General features: G+C 37.6%; 1 protein-coding gene across 13 annotated transcripts in view; it reads left to right on the top strand.

Moving 5' to 3' along the window:
* The window catches only part of RABGAP1L (RAB GTPase activating protein 1 like), a 246,713-nt gene that overhangs the window by 3,677 nt on the left and 220,655 nt on the right, over positions 1 to 22,381 (top strand). For 9 of the 13 annotated variants that reach the window (XM_075760482.1, XM_075760479.1, XM_075760472.1 and 6 more), the window contains 5 exons: positions 14,548 to 14,665; positions 16,446 to 16,613; positions 17,848 to 18,040; positions 19,608 to 19,818; positions 21,805 to 21,979. In XM_075760482.1, coding sequence (XP_075616597.1) covers positions 16,479 to 16,613; positions 17,848 to 18,040; positions 19,608 to 19,818; positions 21,805 to 21,979 — 714 coding nt within the window. In that variant the 5' untranslated portion in view covers positions 14,548 to 14,665; positions 16,446 to 16,478. The remainder of the gene's footprint in view (positions 1 to 14,547; positions 14,666 to 16,445; positions 16,614 to 17,847; positions 18,041 to 19,607; positions 19,819 to 21,804; positions 21,980 to 22,381) is intronic. The other 4 variants (XM_075760477.1, XM_075760478.1, XM_075760485.1 and 1 more) reach the window with 2 other exon arrangements.

Here is a 22,381-nt window from a genome sequence, read left to right as displayed (position 1 = left end):
AAACTTATGTTCCCTAGTTGTGGAGGAAGCACAGTGGTACAAAGGGAAGAAGGTCTAAGGGCAAGCAGATGAGATGTTTACATTTTTGTGTACCGCATTGAACGCGTGTTTACTGTATGTATGGGACAACTGAATTTTTAAAATATATGATTGGAAGTAATAAAATTGATGCAAAAATTGCTGAATGAAAGTTTATGAAATAGAATCATAGCCAGATGAAATAATAAATTCATGAAGTAGAATCACTTAGGTTGGAAGGGGCTTCTGGAGGTCATCTAATCCAGCTCCCTGCTTAAATTAAAGCAAGAGCGATTAGGAAAGGTTGTTGCAGCCCTTAACACCTTTCTGGGTAACCTGTCTCCACATTTGGCTACCCTCATAGTGATTTCCCCCATCTTTAAGCTAATTGGAATTTACTTTTCAACTTATGTCTGTTGCCTCTTGTCCTATCACTGTGCACCATCCAGAGGAGTCCAATTCTCTCTTTGCTGCACCCTTCCATTAGATAGGTGACAGCAATAAGGTTTCCTCTGAGCTTTTTGTTTTCCAGAAAGAAAACTGCTGGCTCGTTTTGGAAGTTGAACCATTTTAAATGAGTAGTGTGGGTTGTTTGTTTCATGCAACCACTCATTTGTTATCTTTGAGTTTTTTATTTCTCAGTTATTCAAGAAAAATAAGAACGGGAGGTTTTGAGTTATGTCTGCGCAAATGGCTTGAAACAAAGTTTTTAGTTGGTTTAAACCCTCTGCGTGTGCTTGAGGTTGCCTGCAGTTTCTTAACTGGTTTTAAGTGTTGTGATTTGTGCTGATGTACTTTTGTTGACTTACCTGAACCTATAATCAAGGCTTTATCTTGGTACCGCTATGTCAGTTGCTGGTCTAGCTTTTCTGTCTGAATAGGTCTTTGGTATCTGTTTGGACTAGAAATATGTTTTTTAGCATAGTTGGGCGTTTTGAGTGGAGTTATGCTTTTATGCAAAACAATGCTCAATAACCACTGTGGTTAATGGTAAAATTGCAGTCTGCACATTTGCCTTTTGAATGTTATCTCTCATTTTACATTAGGCTGCTGGCAAACTCTTAAATAGTGAAGCTCATTACTAACGATGGTGGGCAACTCCCTGGCTTAATTGCTCAAAATCTTCGTACCTCCCATATGATTTCTAAACAGGAAAGAAAAGGTCAAAGGGCAGAAAAAAGAAAAGTGAAAGGTATTTTTAAGAACCAGTAAATTGTCAGTTAGAGCAGGATTTCAGACAGTGACTTAATCTCAGAGTGGATCTTGAAGGCCATTTGCGAAGTGGTTGAGTGTGATTTCCGTGTTACTGTTGGGCTTGGAAGTGAAGTAACTTGCTCAACATCGTTTAGTAAGTCAGCAACAGCATGAGGAGTGGCGTGGATGTGAGCGTAAGTGACAACAAAGTCCTTTCTCAGTACTTGCTAGAAAACTCGTGTAGTAGATAGTAATCCTTTTAATGTAATGAATGAGTTTTGAGTAACTCATTGTTCATGACCAATCCCTGGTCTTTTCTTGCAAGCAAATACAGTTGTCAGAATGTCTTTAAGTTTTTGTTTGTTTGTTTTATTCTTTCCTTACCAAAACTTCTATATGGCAAGTTTTGTATTGCAAGATGTAAAGGTGTAAATTTCCAGAAGACAGTTATTAGTTGTGGAATAGTGTTGAAGTTGTACTTCTTGTCAGTGATAAACTTGTCAGTTGTACTTCTTGTCAGTTCTTAAACCTCCACGCTTTCAGGGTGCTGAACAAAGTTAAGTAGCTGTACGTTCGGTTCAAGTACAGCTGACCTTTCTGATTAGGTCATGTCTGTTATATGCACTTTAAGACACAAAACTAGATTTTTGGGGGGGGGGGGGGCAGGAAGCATATTCCAGATGATCTGTTGCAGTTGTCCCTGTATTTGACAGGCTAACTGTATTTTTCCTTTTGGAAAGAAAAAGAGTGAGCGTTAAGGCTTTTTCTGAGAATCTTATTCTAAGGATTGACTCTTTACTATGAACAAATTGTTAGTTAATTTTGATAATCTTCATTACTATTTAGGGAAATAGGTCCTTTATTGTAAGGCTTCTACCTTAACTAGAAGTGTACCACCACCCTCTCCCCAGCAATGTTTTATTTAAAAAGTAGTTACATTGAAATATACTGCTTTTCTATTCAGTACAATTACTTGTGTCGTATTATGGCCTTACAGTGGTATAATAGTGGCATGTCTCCAGCTATTTTTGAATGTTTTTATTGTAAATTCTATAGCATTATTCACTTTCTGCAACTTCACCAGTGTAAACGAGTTAAAAGGAATTAAATTTAGATCTTTTGACTTGATTACTGCACTTTGCAGAGATCTAGACTCTTCTTATCGACTATTTCAGCGCAGTAAGTAAGATGGTTCTCATTTGTGCTTCTATTGTGTATGCAAACTATTATTGTGTTTTTTCTGAAATTAGACAAAATTATTTTGCTGAGTTCCACAGATTTGTTCCAATACACATATTTGTGCATTAGGTACACGTATTGTGTACACATTTGGATTTCTTCACTCTCCAACTCTTTATTCCCCTCCCACAGTTGTAACTTAGGATGGAAGGCTCTGCTATACCTTTTCAGTTCTCAGGTCTTTGCAGGCAAATCGGTGTGAAAATAAAATGCTAATAATCTAATGCATTGTCTTTGTGTGCATGTATTTACATACAAACTACAAGATCCAGAATTGTAATTTAAAAATAGGTGGAGAAATACTATAACTGGCTAAACTTTTAAAATAAGCTTACAAAAATAGTTTGGAGGTTTTTCCCTTTGTACTTAAATAAGATACAATATATTTCCCTCTATTAAGAGTTTGAATGCTGCAAACTGATACTTTTCTTTCATAGGAGCCTGATTTTTTTTTTTTAAGATGTTACAGAGAAACAAAGACTAGATTATGTGATTTAGACTGAGCCATCTGAAATGCATGTGGCAGAAAAAGGATTTTTTTTCCGATTCTGTGAACCCTTTGTTTTATTTTGTTCTACCGGTATATACTTTCATTATTTCCTGTTATTTTGAAGTGAAGTCTCACAAGTAACTTCTTGGTGGCAGTGCTGCATAAGCAATAGCTGCCCCCAGTCCTAGCTGCTTATTTTTGTCTGTGTTCTGTGCATTTTTTGTGCTAACATAGGTGCTTGCGTAGTCGAGTGTTGAACTGGCTGAAGAAATGCTCTAATCCTCCTCGTTTTCTCTGGGGTTAGTTGTCAGTCACTTAAGCTGTCCAATCTCATTCAGTGTGCAACTGCCCAGATACTTGTGCAGTCTTAGCAGAGAAGGTAGGAAACGTTGCAGCTTTTTTTTCCACAATTCTTCGCCTCCTGCATCTTCAGGATATTACTGAAATATCTGTAGCTTGTAAGTATCAACATTTTCAGCTTGAATTTAAATGCTTGTGAGTGTTTGAGTGGAAAACAGCAATGGAGTTGAAAGAGAACTTTTTGTTTGTGCCAGCAGTTGGTCTGGGAGTAAAACTTGAATTGGAACTCAGATCAGGTAGCGCAGTGAAGACAAGCCCTTAGAGTCCTTTCTGTTCATGTAGACAGAGTTTGTGTTTGCTCATAGAAGTACTTATGTCATAAAAAGGTATTTTTATCTCTCTTATACTTGATTCTAATTGTTAATACTTGAATAATTGGTGTTGGTAGTATAAACTTCAAAAAAATTGGGAACTGCTAGCTAGAAATCTTGGAGATAAGCATTCAATTATTTTGAGGAAACAAGAGTGAGGAATGGAATGAAGGTGACTAAAGGGCTCAGTAGCAAACTCAAAAACTGATTTTTACATTGTTTTCAATGTTAATTGTTACTGTTGATTGCTACAGGGATGCATAAAACCTGTGAGGGGAGGGGGGAAAGAGTTGATCAACATGTCCAGAAAATACTTTGTCAAGCCCCGAAAGAGTAACGTGAAGTTGGAAGATCCCCATAGTTGTTGTGAGTGCTAATTTGCCTTTGACTGTTATAACTTCCCTTTTATGATTCTTCTTTTCTTTCATCATGTTGAGACATCAGAAGGTGAGACTGACTATAAAGGGCTCAGAGTGTAGTTTAATATCTAGCTTTTGACAGTAGCCAGAGAAATAAAGGGTGTAATAAGACAAACACAAACGATCCTTGTTCCAGCAGACTCTCCCAGCTTATCTCCCTGGCCTCTATGAGTCTGGTTTTTTTGTTCTTTCTGGTAGTAGGTGAACTCCTGGGGTCTTATTGTGGAGTATGGAAAAAGTACTTACTTGCGTTATTCTGTACCTTTCCCGGAAAATTCATGTGAGGTGCCATAATGAGATGATGTTCTTACACTGCGTGTATGTGTGGTTAGTATCATCTGTTTTGCTGGGGCTTCTGAACAGCTGGCTATTGATTTTGCGTGGATAGGGCTTGGAAGCTTTGTTGGGCTTGTTCAAAACTCAGCTTTGACTTGGATGTGTGGTGGAATGCGGGTGCTCATCTAGGTTGCACTTCATGTTTCGTGTTTGTATTCCTTGTATTGTAAATGGTCTGCTTCTTCCATGGGTTCTTCCCTGGAGGTGTCAGCGTTACCCGCTCTAACACTTTGGCTCTGAGGTTGGTTGGGGTAGCCCTCCTTTGTTAGCTGCAATCACTCCACTGGGTGTTTGTCATTTTGCTAGCTTGTACTGTGTTTAGGGACCTCAGAACTTAACACTCTGGAGACCAAGGCAGTATGCTGAAAATACTGTTCTGAAAAGGGTATGCTTATATATATCTACTTAATAGAATGCGATCTTTTGTACTTTGTTACATTTCTATGAATTTTATATTTTATATTAGCTGCCTGTAACTTCCTCCCTTTGTTGTTAGAAGTAAAAAAATGTTTTGTGGAAGTATTTAGTGTGTAAACACTGAGAGTAAGCTTGCATATCTGCGTTTAATGACAACCATGTATCACTTGTGTTGAAACCAATAGTAAAGCATGCTTATATTTGGGAAGCTATCTTAAACTTTGAGAGATGAAGACTGTGAGTTTAAAAAAAAAAAAGAGAGAAAAGGCATAGCAATTGCAGATGCAGCTTTTTGGCTTCTCGGGATTTCTTGTTTTATGCAAGCAGGTAAATTTATCAAATTAGAAATATAACACAATTCAAGCTACTCTGGATAGTCTGTCTCAACAGACAAATACTGGCTTTGTGGTTGCTGGGTAATGTTAGACAAGATGATTGCGTCAAGAAAATTAATGAGAGTTCATAGAATCACAGACTGGTTTGGGTTGGAAGGGACCTCAGAGATCATCTAGTTCCAACCCCCTGCCATGGGCAGAGACATAGTTGATGTCATAGAGTTCTGTCATAGCTTTTTGCAAGTTTTTTGCAGTTATACTTGATGATGTGAGCAACTGTATTGTATTATTTTAAGTAGCTTTTCCGCAGCGAAAGCTTATTCTGTTATTTTTATAGACTGGTCTAGATTAGCCTGAGGCTTACACCAAATATAATCAATGAGAGTAATTCAGTTTAATAAACAAGGTGCATAAGATCTAGATAATGGTGATCTGGCAAAGAGGTTAATTAAAAAAAAAATAAATTTTGAGCTGTTTTTCTTCAAGGCTAGTGATAGTTTTACCATAAGAAGGATCTAAAAAAATCTTTTTGTCATGATTCTTCCTTAAGGTCAAGTACATTTTTTGTCAGAATTATAACATATTCTTAATAGTTTATTAACTGAATGAACAGACTTTTGTATAGGGGTTAGTTGATGTTTTTTATACTACCTTTCCAAGCAGTAGTTCTTCCATGAATTACAGAATGGATTTGGAATAATTTGATTCGAGAAGTGATCGCACAGAGAAATCTTCTCAAAGAACACACCGTCATTAAAAAAAAAAAAAAAAGTTCTGTTTCAATTAAGGAAGATACACATAATTCTTTGGTATGCGTCTTTTGGAAACTTTCATACGCACATCTCATACCGGTTCCCAGAAGAGTTTAGGTACTCTGGAAAACTTTGAGTGATCTTCATGTTGAGGCCAAACCTTGGTTTTTTTCTTCTTCATCAATGACACGAGCAAGTTGTTTTGATTCTTCAGACTTCAAACGGAAAAAAGGCAGAAAGTGAAGGAAAGCCTTTTATTTTTTATTCTGATGTGATTAGGTGGGAGAGAGTGGTGTGTTTAGTACTCAGTATATCTGATTGCATACCAGCCAGTTCTTACCAATGGAAGATTGTTTTTCTATTAAGGAAACAGTTTTGTCTTTTATGAATTTCCATTCTCCATTTTTCTAAAACCTATCAAGGCCTTTGAAATTAGCAATAGAGCTGCATCACAGTATGTATTTATAAAAACTTGCCCTAGGAATGTGGAATGCCAGCAGATTAGTGCTGGCATGCAGAGGGTGTTAAGAATTCACTGGTCGAATAAAAATTAGAATGCTAGTTGAACCACTATACTTCATCATGCATAGGACTGAGAGACACTGTGGTTATGAAGAGGGTTATTTAGCGTGGCTTTTAATTGTCATGCACACCTTGCTGTATTTCTCAATTTCAAACAGCTATCTTAACTTTCATGAGGTTTCACTCTCAGTTAATCTTGGTCTTTAAAATAGCTGTGATTTCTCTCTCCATCTTTTCATGTTATATCTAAATATTCAAATTTTCAAGTGACAATTTAAGATCTTAGCTTGAATCCTAAAGGATTTTAAGTGCATAATGTATGTGGAAGTATTTATTTTTAACAAGAGGCTTGGTTTTGTTTCACATTATAAAGGAAATGTTTTCTTTATAAATTTTTGAGTGCACTGTTGAAACTGGACAGTTTTGATACAAAAGCAGAAGTCTAGATGGCTGTCAAATCAAACCTCAGTCTTTGTGATTTTGGAAAATCTGTAACTGAATAATATGAAAAATGTCTGCTGTGGTTATTCATTTACAACTCATGATTGTCTTTGACAACTACTAGAATGAAAAACTTAAGAAAAATAACTAAAGAAAATGAGATTAGAAGAGAGCATGAAGCATCGTCTAGTCCATCCCACAGCACGGTGCTGGACTGACTGCGGTGTACTGGTTTTTGAGAAATATGATGAGAAATAGCAATCTTATTGTCTGTGGTCTGCAATATAAAGGTAGTTTCTGTGGTTAAGAACAAAGCATTGTGATTTCAAGTTAAATCTGCAAAACCTAATATTTCCAAAATGCATGTTGCAAATCTCAAGATAACAATTGTAATTTACAGTTCTGGCTTTGAGGAACAAGGATTTGACTAACTCTGAAGGTAGTCGGAGCCAGGCAATGAATCAGGATTTCTTGTGTGTTTCACCGGTGTCGGAAGTGACACTTTATAGGGCATTTGTTTGGCAAGGAGAAAGATTGGCACCCCGGATCGCTACTGCATTGTATCATACTGCTCTTCCGTATGGTCTCTTTTGCTTTCCATCATGTCATTCTTACTGGAAATAATAGCTTGTGGAGAAAATACCTGGTTGAAATATTCAATATATTTAACGGAGAGAGGTTGTCCCATTGACTAAAGTAGACCAACACTGTTATTTTTACTATTAAGGAATAAACCATGACATAATCTCTTTAAAACAATGATTGCCTTATACTACTGCTTTTCTCTGGAATACAGGTCGTTACATTTTTGAGTGAGTGGCCATAAAGTTCAGTAAATTGGCTGGTGCTCTGTTTCAATTTGAATGCTGCCTGCAAGCATCAAATAGCAATGAAAAAAAAAGGAAAACCCAAGTTTGTCAAACTTGAGCTACGAAAAATTGGATACTCTTTGTTGCTACTTTATATTTTCCAAAGTTAAACATTAATTACTGCCTCTAGAAGCTGAAGTGTTAGCGTTTAGTTGATGTCAGGGAAACAGTGTGAAGGTGTACTGGAGCTGCTTTATTTGCATTGTTTGCTTTATCCTTGAGGCAAAATGAGTTACAGCGCTTAAGCTAGTTGTTTGAAATTCTGGTAGGCTACCGAGTAGACCTGTTTGTCAGAGCTTGATGTGGAAGTGTGACTTTTTTTTTTTTTTTTTAAATAAGATAAGGGCTGATAACATCTCCAGAGTAGCAGAAGCCTTCTTATTTACACTTATTTCTAAATTGTTCTTTTTGGAAGGGGATAGGGAGGAGAGATATTTTTTTCTTTTAATTGGCAGAAAATAAAATGTGTTTACTTAAAGTGGTTAAACACTAATTGGATTAGCTAGCATTGATTATATTTGTAATCAGCATGGGAGGTTACCTTTGTAGCTAGCAGCTTACCTGCTATTCTTTCACTTATCTGGGCTGATATTTCATCTGGTGTTCATGATGCTCCTTCCACCTAATAGGTAAATGTTAGGGGTTCAGATCAGTGAGTTTGTTTTAAATTTACTTCTAGTATTCCTTGATGCCTTTGACTTGCAGTGATTGATGATCTCTGGCTGTAAATGTCAGCCACTTCCTTGCCTGAGTCATGCTCCACTTAAGTACCAACCACATGCCTACCATTCCTCTAGAAGGGTTCTTCACCCTCATGATCTTCAAGTTAAGATAAATAAAACCAGTAATTTTCCCCAAGCAATTCCAAACTATGAATCTCTTTGTAATGTTTAAGTGGTTCAGTGGCTTCTGGGTAATCCAGAGATTCGAGTCAGGAAAGCAGTTTCTCTCCTTTATAATAAATGTCTCAGTTTTCACAGTGAGATGTGTTTTAAAAAGTGCTGGTTAGAATTTATTTGCAAAGATGTGGATGTAGTATGTTTTTGAAGGAAAACAGACATTTTCTTGTTTATGTAGTTTTCTTTTGATTCTGTTTTCCTTAAATTGTTATTCCTTGGCTGTAAGATTGACATGTAAAAACAGTCTGTATCTAGGCACCCAGTACAACAATTAAAAACAGTTTGCCATCCATGAACAGAGTAATTATGTGCTGTTGCCTCCATAGTAGTTGTTTGCTGTCACAGAGGAGACAGTGTTGCCAAAATAAGCTATGTGGTTACTTTCTAGTTGTGGGGGTTTTGGTTTGTTTTAATTTGGGTTTGGTTGTTGGTTTGTTTGTTTGTTTTGGGTTTTTTTTAAAAGACTTTTGTTCTTAATATTGCTTTCATGGATATTAGAAGAATCTTTATATACATATATGTATATGTATTTTAAAATGTATTGATACAGCAGTCATCTCTCTGTATTAGGTTGATTTTAATCTTGTGAAACAGTATCAGTAAGCCAAGTAAATGCTTTTTTGTTTGTTTCACTGCCAGAGATAAGACAGTGGGAAACAATTTATGAGTAATAAAACAGTAGTTAGTATGAACATAGAGACTTAGCTTCTTATATCAAGATTACACAAAGAGAAGTTGAGATTGAGGATAGAGTTATAGTGCTGCTGTTGTCAGTGAAATTTAAACAAATTGATTTTTTTGAAACCTACGATTTTCTTCTGCGTATGTGTCCGCGTACTAGAGACGAAAAGGGTTTTGAGGAAGATGGTTAACTGTACTGCTTCAGCTTACAATATAATAAGGAATTTTATAAGATTGTTTAGTCTTTGAGTGAAAAAGCATTGAAAAGCTAAAGCTTTGTGTATTTGAAGCATTTGCTAGCTTTCTGGGGAAGATATGCCTCTTATTAAAGTTAGCAAGCTCATGAGGCGAGAGCTACAGTCACATATAGTTTTGACGCATTTCTTAAAAGGAAGATGCTGTGGTTGAGGCAGTCAGCTGTGTGTGTATAACTGACAGCGTCCAGTTTCCAGTTCCCTAAGCACAAGTTAGAATGGAACCACATCACTTCAGTCGCCTAGAAATCTGAGCCACAGAGCATCTGTGATTTCAAGTTCAGTTAGCTTAATGCTCTTTTTGCTGTCACGCGTTGTGTTGTGTGGTTCAAAAAAAGGGAATAAACCACGGTTTTCAGTGCACGCTTGTACTTCAGACATCTGTTAGCAGAAGGTGAATCTCTACATAGCTGTATTGCACCTTCCTCTTCAGAAAGCTTGCAGGGATTTCCTTGAGGAACTTTAGTTCTGAAATAGATAGAACTTATTTACCAGTATCTTGTTCGGGGGTTGAGATCATCAGGCAAACTCAATGGCTTTGAAAGCCTGTCTTTGATACAAGACTTGATGATGTTTGTCTGGTAAAAGAAAGTCTGAATTAGCCTGCCATTGATTCTTGTCTTTCAAGAAGGCAGAAAGCTTCCTTTTAAAACATGTTTCTTGTTGCTTACTGAAAATAGATAGATCCACATTTATATTGCTTTTCTGTTGTCTCTTCCTTTTATTACATAGCTCTACATTTTGTCATTTTTTTGTTGGTTTTGATAGTTATACCAATGAAACAAAATTAAAAGAAAATTCCATCCACCCCAGCCAACCAACAGTGAACTTGAGCAGTAACTCAGATGTTTGTTGAACACAAACTGAAAGTAAACCCAAAAATGTCTGGTAACTGCTTCAGAAGACTGGTTCATGTAAAAATTGGTATTTACTGTTGGGGACCAGTTTGATGAGGAATTTTTTGAATCTAATCAGGTCTGCAAAGCAGCTGCCTTTTGGAAAGTCAGTGGCCCTACCTTTGATTCTTTTTCCCCTGTGATAGTGACTGCGTGTTGCCAGCAGTGCCCTGCCTTGAGCTACTCTGCCCAGCAATCCCATGGACATACATCACTACCTAGGTATTTGTCCTTCTGTATGTGATGTGGTTTTGCAAGTTTGGATTCAATATGTAATACATGGAAGAGTTAGGGAGGGAAGGAATTGGGAGCATCTCTGTTCTGTGCCTCTTACTCTGATTCAGTGCTGAATCCACCTGGTTTTTCCAGGATCATCGTTCTTCAGCTTCTCTTGCTCTTCAACTGCTTAGGCTATATTAGAAAGGGAGCTGCAGCGAACCTGGGATGTCTTTTTGGAATGAAGTGGGGAAGCTGCTAGGTTTGGACCTCCTAAAGCATAGTACTGCACATACGTGTAGTAAGTTCCGGTCTTTGGTCCCAAAGCACCTATATTCCAAGTAGTATGGCTTAGATTTTATCCAGGACTTTGTATAAGCAAAACACTAGGAACTGAAGTACAGCAGAGAGATGAAGTGACTTGGCTAAAGCTACAAAATTAAAGAAAAAAAAAGCAACAGCTTTTCTTCAGTCATTGTAGTATCACTACAACTTAAGATAATTCTTCAGAGCAAAATCCACTGCCACCCCACCCCCCTTTTAAAACTAGGTAAGTCTGTTTAATCACTTTGTATCTTCAAAATCCTTTGGCCTCAAAATCTGTTTGTCAGAAAGCCCTTTCTGAAATTGTTACTTTTAAAAACTTTAATCCTTTCATCATAATAGGCTTTATTTAGCTGTGTTTAGCAAAAGATCCTCCTGTGTATTTGTTGCTGCGTTTCTGAATTTTTTTTTCCTGTGTGGTATTGTTCATCAAAGTGTGGAGGAAAAATTACCTTCTCTATAGGAAAGAGCATGACTGCTCAAGATGGCTCTTTTGTAGAATTTACTTCCTTGCGGTTGTAGTACATACTTGCCTGTATTTCTTACTGTGGAAAGAACTTTCAAAGCACAATTTGTTGCCATCTTTCTGAAGGCGTTGTTGGAAGAGCAGTTCTGACTCTTGGCTCTGGTTGTCTGGGAAGTTACCATCTGGTCTGAGGTTTTAATCCTTGGAGCAGTGTTGGCAGAACAGAAGGTGTATTCCCACCTTGGCCGCATTTGTTCATTTGGAACTAAACTGCACAAGCAGCTTAAACTAAGCCACTGGAGTTTGTGCAGAAGTAGCTGAAGTGCATCATGGTTGCTGCCTTTCCTGTCCCTGACTGTCAGCCCCTCTCTGCTGGTTGCTGCCCTCCCAGTAACTTTAAACTGATAAAGCAAATGCTAAACCTCTTTCATCAGTATTCTGAGACAGCATTCAGCTCCAGGATTGTCTGCTGCTAACTTCAGGGAAGAAACTTAGCATGGTTGAGGATTGTACAACTGTCTGCATGTTTTGACTAATGCAATCAAGAATAAATTCTTACATTCTTAACTTTCCACTTTTCATCATAAAGGACAATCAAACAGACTTATGTATGACTTTATTAGTAGGAGTCTGTTCCTAGATTTTGTACGCGTCTAATAGGTGACACTGTCATTTGTTCTTTACCTTTTGTAGGAGAAAGGGGAGTTCAAGTGAGTTCAAGTGATTACTGAGTAAAAAAAGGAGCAAGTCCTCAATAGGACTAAAGCTCATGACAAAAGGGAAATGACGTAACTGTCTACTGACTGGAGGTGACTGGAATACACGAGGTCCAGAATGCACGAGTCCCTTTTCTTGTTACTAAAGAATAAGAAAACCCCCAAAAACACTTCAGATGTTCTACTGCTTCCCTTCCCCAAATAACCTTAATGCATGATTCTTTCAGAGAGGTTCTTATTCTTTTCACTGCTTTCCCTCAAAAGTACTTAGCTGAAGTATTAGATCATTTGCCTTTATAACATCAAAAATAGAAACTTTTTCCCTGTAAGTAGCTTTCTACTTGACGTGGTTTAGCCCCAGCCGGGCAGCTGAGTGCCACGTACCGCTCGCTCACCCCTCCGCGGCGGGCTGGGGAGGAGAAGGGAAAAACAACGGCAAAGCCCCGAGGGTTGGGATAAGGGCAGTTTACTGGGACAGCAAGGGAGAGGGAAAACGATCAACAGCAGTGCTGATAACAGGTATTCACAATGGGTGATAACAGAGAACGATTCACCGATCCCACGACCTGACGCTCAGCCCATCCCAGAGCCACGCCGAGCCCGCCCCTGCCCGCCCAGCCCCCCTTTATGGTGAGCATGACCTCACATGGTATGGAATAGCCCCGGCCAGCCTGGCTCACCTGTCCTGGCTCCTTGGGAAATTAACTCTGTCCTTGCCAGAACCAGGACACTACTTGAGATGGTATAAATCTCAATAATCTTCATGAGACTCACAGTTATATTCTTGAATTCTGACATGAACATTATTCGAGTTGTTTAATTTGAAAAAATGACTTGATCATGATTGTTGGTACTTGGTTTGTCTCTGGTATTAAAAACTATTTTTGATCAAATATGGATCATAAAATACTAGGTATAAAGCTTTTGTTTTCTAAATAGCATGTGACTAGGATGGAGTAGGAAATGAATAGTCTGTTCGCTCTGAGATTTTCGTTTTTAGTACAAGTATTTGCCATGAATGATCAATAGAGCACTACTATTTATTTGTCATATGGCAGATTCTCTAGCATGGACATCAAGAGGTTGTCTTAGCAGAAGACCTGAGCGGTTTGTAGACTTGTTCTCGTAACTGTTCTTGTGTGAGCTGAAGAGCGTAGAACTGCTTTCTTCTGGCTGAGGCATTCACTTCCTGAGTGTCTGACCTGTTTGTGTTTTACTACTAAACTGAAACTAATGTGGTTTTGTCTTGATTGAAATGGGATAGAAGGCATTCAAGTAAACAACACTGATGGCAGGTCAGAGTAGGCTATGATGAAAGGCTGGAATTAGGGGTTCTGGGGTGGCAATTTATTCAGCTAACATAGTTGTGTATGGAAAAAGGTATGTGTCGGCACTGGATGTGGTGGTTTGAGCTGATTGTAAAGGCAAGCTTGGAGTACGCTCTTAATGACATTAAAGTCCTTGCAACTCAAATGTAATTGCCAGAACGTGTATGGTATGCTTTTAAGTATCTGATCTGAATGAGAAGCTCCTTGCAATCTTCTAATGTTTACAGTATTTCCTTTGTCTTTCCGATTAAAATTTAGGAAGTAGAAATTATCTTAAGCTGCCTTTATCCACATAGGGCAAGAACAAATATTTTGTACATCAGTATGCCTCTCTAGTTGCATTACTGTAATTTTCTTTGGCTTTACAAATGTTACATTTTTCCTGGTTTTATTATTAAAATATTGCTACAAAAATTTTTCCTTGTTCAGTGTGCCAGTGAGTTCTTACTTTGCTGTGGAAAGAAGACCTGGTGATAAGCTAATGTTAGCAGCTTGCATTTGTCTTTTGATAATTAATTAGTAGAACCATCTTATATTGGAGTTCCAGTGTTATTCTCCCATAAGTAAACAAAAAAAAAAAGTCAAAATAGCTTATCTTGTGATCCCTCCTTTCTGCAAATGTGCTAGAAGTAGTGGTGAGGGTTCATCTGCGTCCTCCTCACTAAGTCCAGCAATAGTAGGTACGGGGTGGGAGGGCGAGAGGCTGCTGGTAGACTAGAGCTTTGCTCCTGATGTGGCTGACGGTAATCCTCTGCTGTTTTCTCTAATGGTGGTGCAACTGCAGAGCTAACGATTACTCAGGATATGCTGTAGTTGGGGAGCATAATTTTATGTCCTTTCATTGCCTTCAAGGAATTCTATAATAGTGGGCCTTCACTTTTATATTGAGGATTTACTTTGAAATTAATAGTAATTTTAAGCTAGACTTGCTGTTTATTGCAAATGATACACAAGCTCTTCAGCAACGTTTTTACAACATAACATTTGTTAAAAAATACATGGAATTAATAAACTGTTTGTAATATACTTAAAATCTTGTGTATTAAAACTCTGTCTTTTGCCAGAAAGATCTTTAAAGATACTTTAAAAAAGCTGAACCAGAACTTATTCCAGCGGTGAATCCATTACCTAAGATTGAGTGGAGCTCAGATTACGTCATCTCTCTGAAAAATATTTATGCTTGTGAGTTCAGGCTTAGTCTTAGATATGAAAGACAACAGAAAGTGCTAAACTGCTAATCTAAACTTGTAATCACTCTCTGAATATTATAGCTGTTTAGTAGCTTTTTTATAATGTGAATCTGCTAACAAGTTTTTATGCTATACAAGTCAGTTATCAACAGATAACTGAATCTGAGTTCTTTAGTTTTTCTGGCATTTTTCTGTATAATACCCTCACTGGGTTGATGGGTAAAATTGTGGCCAGGTTAGGGAGAGGGAAAACCTTTTTATAGGGTTGCATGTATAAATAGTTATGACAAGCCAAGTCTGTTGTTGACTGTAGTTTCAAAAGTGATACAGAATATTTTTGTACTGAAAGTAGTCCTGTTCCTATACTTGTTTTTGGTCCAAAGTTGCTGAACTGCCTCTTGTGGCTAGCATGTTAAGTAATCCCTGTTCAGAATGGTGGAGAACATGCATGTCTTTTTTTTAAGTCCTGTTTTTGTGGTTCCCTATAGCTAGACCTAAATTTGCATTCTTTTCTTGATCACGTGGTGTTTTGGAGCTGTGAGAAGCAAGCGTGGCACAGTTCTGCACCTTGGTACTGCTGTGAAAGGCAACGTGAAGCTAAACCTGTCCTTGTGCGCCAGTCACAATGGGTGCTTGGTTGAGCTACCCCTCTTTGGGCACTTTCCAGCCTTGCAAAGGTGACAATAGTAGTTTGTTTCCCCCTGTGCCGTATGTGACTCTTCCAAACTCTGAGTCTTAAGCACAATAAATCCCAGCACTCAGAGTAGTATTTCTCAGGAAACTGAAATGGAAACAAACCATATCTGGAAGTGCATGCTCTTTATAAGGTCTATTTGAAAATATATCTTCTCTTTTTTAACACAGAAAATATAAAAACATTAAAAGAATAAAAAGTCTAAGAGACAGTGCTCTTCATTCTAACTCTTCATTCCCTAAGGAATCAGGGAATACATTCTGAATTAACGTGGGTGATGCTGTCTTTATTTGGTGGATGCCTACAGTACTGTCCTCATTCTGAAGTGCTAGGAATAGTTTTGGTTCTGTATTTTTATATGAACTTGTAATGTATAGGCTGACCACTATTTTGCCCCCCTCTCCTCCCCCCCCCCGATCTATTTTTTGCTGTGCAGACAAGGGAGACCTCGGTTTCCATAATATTTATAGTTTGGAGTTTGTTTTGTGTTTTTAAATGGCATGGTTTATTTTAAATCTGCAGGTGGTTTCAGAGAAATTTACTGGGAAGGATGTGATTGTGGTTTAGTATCACCTTTTACTTCATCACATATAGCTATAAAGAATAATAGAAACAACTCTAACATAATCTATTGCTAAATATGCTTTCATGTGGAGAGCATACACTTTGATATGCAGGTTTTGGAAAATTAGTCTTCAGGTAATCTGTATCTTCACACATGCTGTCTGACGCTCTGGGTAAGAAATACACCTGTATGAGGGAGAATGAGGGCAGGAATTAGGGAGGTCGAGGGAGCAGACTCTGGAAGATTAAAAACAGGGGAAGTGGAAGCTCCAAGGTGAGCTTCCTGATGTGTTATCTATACACACAGATAACAGCCACTGCTGTTAAATCACAGCTGTTAAACACACACCCTAAAAATCCTTACACCAATGAAATCAGAGTTTGAGGAATATAGTATAATATACTCATATAACTTTAAGTATTATATTGTTCCACCATAACTTTGTATTACACCTATTAAGATATTGATTATAGCTTCAAAACTGGTTATTTAATATTTTTCCTTCTTTGTTAGGTTCTTGTGGCAGGAGAAGAATACTGAGCTGAGATGGAAGTCAAAACATCATTTAACAAAGCCAGTAGGATGCCTGAAACTGTATCCACATTAATTAATGAAGAATTTGTCCTGGTTCATCAGCAATCTGAGGACACCTCTGGAAAAGATGAAAAACCTCAGCTAAAGGTGTACTATTACTTTATTTTAAATGTGTAGTAAGATTTGTGTTGATAAAAAGATTGCAACTTCTTTTGAATAGTTAAAGATACTTATGTGTGCTTGAGGAGACTCTTAGACTGTAATTTGTGTCCTTGTTTATTACCAGTGAAAGTAACAGCTCAGATTAAGCAAATCTGTCAAAAAGTGGCAGTTCAGTTTTTCTTTTAATAACTCCTTCAAGAGTCAGCTTAGTATTCTGTGGAATTAAACATTAGTAAAGGACTAAAAAGTTCTTTTCAAAGAATGAGCTTCAGATTAAAGCTTGGGAAATATTCTTTGTTTAGGGATCAGAGACTCTGAATGTTGTTATCTTAAAAGCATATAATTAGGCTGCATAGGAATAGACTGTAGAGGGTCTTGGTTTTTAGGTTTTAATTTAGTTTTCCTAAGACTAAGACCTTTTCTAAAAGCTTTCTACCTCTAAATAGCAGAATATTTTAGCGTTTGGGTGACAGCTGATTTGTTAATTACAAATTTCCCCAGTTGAGTTGCAGTAGCTGACTTACTGGTTTTGGTCCGCTTGGAACAGCAGGAGTTTGTTCCCCTCGAAAGGACAATAAGTACTTAGTCTGCCTTTGCATAACTGTTTGGCAGTTATTTAAAACCGATGATTTCTGTCTGTATTAAACACTAGCTGCTGCTTTAGTAATTATGTCTGGAAAGAGGCAGGTGGACTGGAGGTAGAATCCATGATGCAATTTTATTATTGGTCATGGGTTTTTTTTTTTTGTCTGAAAAGCTAGTACTCATGAAAGGCTGGTTAGTTTGTTTGTTTTCCTAAGGAACGTGTCTCACCGTTTCCTTAGACTTGCACCCCTCCTATGTGTGGGACAGTTAGTGAAACAACTGAAATGGGTTGGATAGTACTAAGAAAGTAAAATTTTCTTTAATAGTAATCTATAACAAAGTCTGCTGATCTTTGTTCTGAATGGAGGACCTAAACACGCAAACCTGTTATGTTAAGAGAGGACTGTAGTTTTTAGATGGATGGTTGTTGGACTAGCAGAAAGAATATGTGCGTTGTATGTAATGGGATGGGACACTGGATTGTGTTTGATTCAATTTTGTTGATTCTTAGGGTGTTGTCTTGTTCAGCAAAGTTTCTTGACTTTTGCAATGAGTAAGACTATCTGTTTGAAAAATAATAGTGAAAGTAAAACTACTAGTACCTTTGAAAAATGACATCTGCTTCTGCTTACAGGTATTTTCCAATGGAGATGATCAGCTGGAGAAGGCAATGGAAGAAATACTGAGGGATTCTGAGAAAGACCAGAACAGTTTCACTGCTCTCCGAGAAGGTTCCAGTAATGCAAGTGGCCAGGCAGCTGGGGATGAGTCAGCAGGTCAAACAAATCAGCCATCTTTGCACCTTGTTTTAGACCCTTCTACTACAGGTATTACTCCAGTGCTTCCACTCTCAATCATATATGACAGGTTTTTTCTTTATGCAGTTTTAAGTTAACCTTAAAATGAATATAAAGCTTTCTGGAGTTTCATTCCAAAACTGTACTGGAGAATACCCTGAGCAAACTGATAAGCTTTTTACCTCTGGTTCTGTCACCAGGTATCAGTAAGGACAGCTCTACATTTGATATTTGCTGGGAATGACTGAGGTACTTTTCTGGTATTTGAAGTTTTGGTGAAAAAGGGAGGACTGAAAGCCTTTTGTGTAAACTCGTATATATTTTATGTAAAATATATTGTAGCTTTTTCTTTGTTCGTTTTAAATATATACAAGGAATACAAAGCTTTGGCCATCTCTGTGGGCCTTGAATTACAATTCTTTTTTCCTCAGTAGTACACAGAACACTTCTGTGGCATTGTGTCAGCTAATTCCTATAGCATCTGTTTGCAAAGTTAAAAAAAAAAAAAAAAAAGGTTTTGTGGTATAATAAGATAGTTTATGCATAATGGAAACACCCTTCTCTTAATTGCATGTATGCTGCATTTTTGAGAAGCTTACTTTACTGGCTCCCTGTTTGATGTGTTTCAAACAGAACACAACCCTTAGCATGAATGAACAAAGAAATACTTGTAGATACATCCCCCCTCCAATAGGAATAATTCAATTTTGCAACCTTTGTGATTTAAGTATTATGGAAATAATTGGCTATAGTAACAAGAAATAGAAATAACAGGGCAGATTGCTTAGAGGGGTTTGGAATGTCTGGAGATACCAAAACTCAGCTGGACAGAGCTCTGAGAAACCTGATCCAGTTTTGAAACTAGCCCTGATCTAACCTGATCTGTCTCTGAGCAGGAGTTAAAGCCAGGTGACCTCTAAAGGTCTCTTCTAACCTAGGCTACTCTGATTCCATATTTAATGAATTTTTCTCCCACCTCTCCTCTTGTTTCTCTAATGCCTTAAAAAAACCCATCAGAAAACAGCAATAACAGCAAAACTCCCAAAAGCTCCCTCAAGATTGCCCTTGTCCATAATAGTGTGATAGTGGAAAAAGAACACTTCACTTCCGCTGAGTAGGGAAACAAACAGATAGCCTTTTTCTTTTCTCCAGCTCCCTGATGGTTTCATGCAGGTAATATAGCTATGCCAGGAATATGAAGCACATTTAATAATTCTGCACAAGCTGCAAAGACATGGGAGAGAAGAGAATTAGAGGCATCTTTATGCAAAATGATGAGTAGGAATTAGAAGCAGGTATAAGCAAACTAAAGAAAAGAATATCTGGGGAATGGAACTTAAAGAAAAATTGTGTTCCAGCATTGCTAAAAAGAATCAAAAGGCAGTTTGTCCCTATGCCATACTTGGAAGCATGCCTTAGAATAGGATAGACTTAATATTAAGCTGCCAAATGAAATTCTTACTATTGGAGCTTGGACTTCTGATTCCCATGTCCATTCTCAGAAAAAGTGGGAGATTTTGCTATGGAACTCATTCAGAAAACCATGTGTAAAAAAAATAAAAACAAATGGTTAAAGAAGTGGTTTCTTCATTTTCAGAAATCTCTGCACCAAAACCATCTTCTCCTGGTCAACCCCTGGAAGAGGACAGCGTATTGTTTAACAAACTGACTTATTTAGGCTGCACAAAGGTGTCTGCCCCTCGAAATGAACCGGAAGCTCTACATGCCATGGCAAACATGAAGTCCTCAAGTCAAGCCCCTTTATCTGTAACGCTTTACGTTCCAAACATTCCAGAAGGCTCAGTAAGGTAACATACAAATGTTCCTTTGGTTATTTGTGTAGACACATAAAAGGTGGATTCTGAGTTTGTGACCTTGCACAGGGAAGTAGAGTTGCTGGATTTGTGTCTAAAGTTCTTGCTGAAGACAGGTATTTTTGAGAAATTCCCCTGAAGCGAGAAAATACATGCTCAAATGTGACATGTGGTACATAGTTGGTGGTAGTGTTTGCCATACAGTGTCAACAAAAGCATCTTTCTACCTCATCTCTGTTCAAATGTGATAATAAGAGATACCCTGGAAAGGGAGAACTGGTAATGTCTGTTTCCTCCCAACCTTCTTAGTCTGTAATCACCTCCAAAGTAAATATGTTGAGACACTAGTAGTCCTGCTGGCCTTGGGTTAGCTGAAGAAATTTCAGTGTTAGACTCTTCTGTATGCGTTGAGGACTTGAGATGCTGGTCTCCATTTCCAGAGATTGCTATGCTAAAGCCAAGTCTTACCTGCGTCTGCCCCATGATGCATGTGCTGATAGTCTCTAGATACTAGAAAACATCGACTTGCCCCATGTGAGAAGGGTCTTTTAATTAGTGATGAGGGAGTCAAGAGTTCTTAATCAGGATGCACTAAAGGTGCACCTGTAGCAATCTTGCATCCGGAAGCAGGAAGCATCTCAATATTCAAGATTTTTATTTTTAAACTCTAATACCAAAATATCTGAAGGACATGGTTAGATTTCCTTCCTTTCTGTGCTCCGTCTGTGTATTGACTATCATCTTGCACAGAAAGACAGAAGGACCTTCAAGCATATATATTATTTTCTTCCATTTTGCTCTTTGAACCCAATGTAAGATTTTGTTTGATGTTACAGTGATATTTCATTTGAATTAGGAAATTACACTGCATGCTTTTATGATGGCAACTATCACATAGACATGAGATGTTAGGTGTGCTGTACCTATTTTCGTAGCCATTGTGGCCATTCAAGAAGGTTATTTTGCAAGTGAAACTGCAGGTTCCTTTGATCTTTAATTGCAGAGGACATCATTAAGCAAAGGACTGCCTAAGAACCTGCACAGAACTGTAAAGGTGAATCCATGTGTGACACAATACACTCGATCAAAGTTCAAGTGACACCAGTGTCACCTTTGAGGAGTGTTTCCATTCTTGGTATCTGAACACTTGTCATGTGGGGTTCCATTTAACGTGTCCCACTAATATTACAGTATGCTGAATCCTTTCTGGGCTTTTCTTGCCTTTAGAAGATTAGTCCTTTAGTTTTATTGTTATGGACTTGGGATTCTATTCCAGGTAATAATGTTTATTCACCCTTGGTGTGAGTGTGCATATGGACAAGTAGCAAAAAGACAGAGGAGAACTGTGTAGCTCTGTTCTTTAAAACTTACTGTCTAGTAGTCTGTTCTGAGACCACCACCCGAGTTGTCATCTTTAAAGTTTCTGAAATACTGTTTGGGTTCTGAGTTTTTGAGAGGAATCTAAAATTTTGTATGAGCCCTTAGATCTGTGATTAATACTCACCTGAACATGGCAGCAAGCATGTGCTAAGCTATACAGTCCTGTAGATTCCGAATAAATAATGTTTTCTTAATGTTTTCTTAAACAGATATTTAAATTCTTTTATAATATTCAATTTTCTTTGATCTTTGTGTGCAAATTGCATTTTCATGGTTGCTGTGGTTTCTACATTTCTCCTCTTGTGTTTTTCACGAATGATTGCAGAGCCATAGTGATTGTTGCTATTGCACGATATAGTGGTGTTATGTTTGTCTATATTATGGAGTATAAAAGAAATTAAGGCAAAGTTACAACCAGAAACATTTACATCTTAAATTTGGAAAGCCTGACGTTTCTGTTCCTACTGCCCATCTTGTGTACTTGACTTTAATAGTAATTACAGTTCAGATATTTATCTAATTGCAGAAAAGCCTTTTAGGTAGGCCTGCTTGTTTTACTGACCTTTTTTCTTTGATCTTCTCTGTTCCTTTCCTTGACAGAATAATAGATCAATCAAGCAATGTGGAGATAGCCTCTTTTCCAATCTATAAGGTGTTGTTTTGTGTGCGTGGACAAAACGGGACCTCAGAGAGTGACTGTTTTGCATTTACTGAAAGCAGCTGTGGAACAGAAGAGTTCCAGATTCATGTTTTCTCCTGTGAGATTAAAGAGGCAGTAAGTATTAAATGTTGTACAGTGACTGGTAAAAAGGATACAAGCAGTATTTTAAGAAGTTATTCCAGATGTGGAAATGGTGTATAGTGCCTTAAAAATGTTAACACATGTATAATGAATTTCACAGAATGTGCAGCTAGTCATGCATGGATATTAATATAATTTAATTTTTTTCTTTCAGTATTTCAATAAAATTCCAAAGTGCACTGTAATGGGAAGATTTAGTAAGCCTAAGTTTAAGATGAGTATTCTGTTTTTCAGGTCTCGTTTGGGTAGGTTTCAGATTAAAGCTGTAGTGTAGACCTCGTGAGTTAAAGAATCATTTTACAGTACTCTGCCCTAGATATTTTAGGAAGAACTAAGTGATAGTTTGGGACAAAAGGATTTTCTAGAATGGAAAAA

Source organism: Balearica regulorum, chromosome 8 (assembly GCF_011004875.1).
Source record: "Balearica regulorum gibbericeps isolate bBalReg1 chromosome 8, bBalReg1.pri, whole genome shotgun sequence".
Classification (NCBI taxonomy): domain Eukaryota; kingdom Metazoa; phylum Chordata; class Aves; order Gruiformes; family Gruidae; genus Balearica; species Balearica regulorum.
The sequence above is the reverse complement of the archived record's forward strand: the minus strand, read 5'-3'. Positions and strand labels throughout refer to the sequence as shown.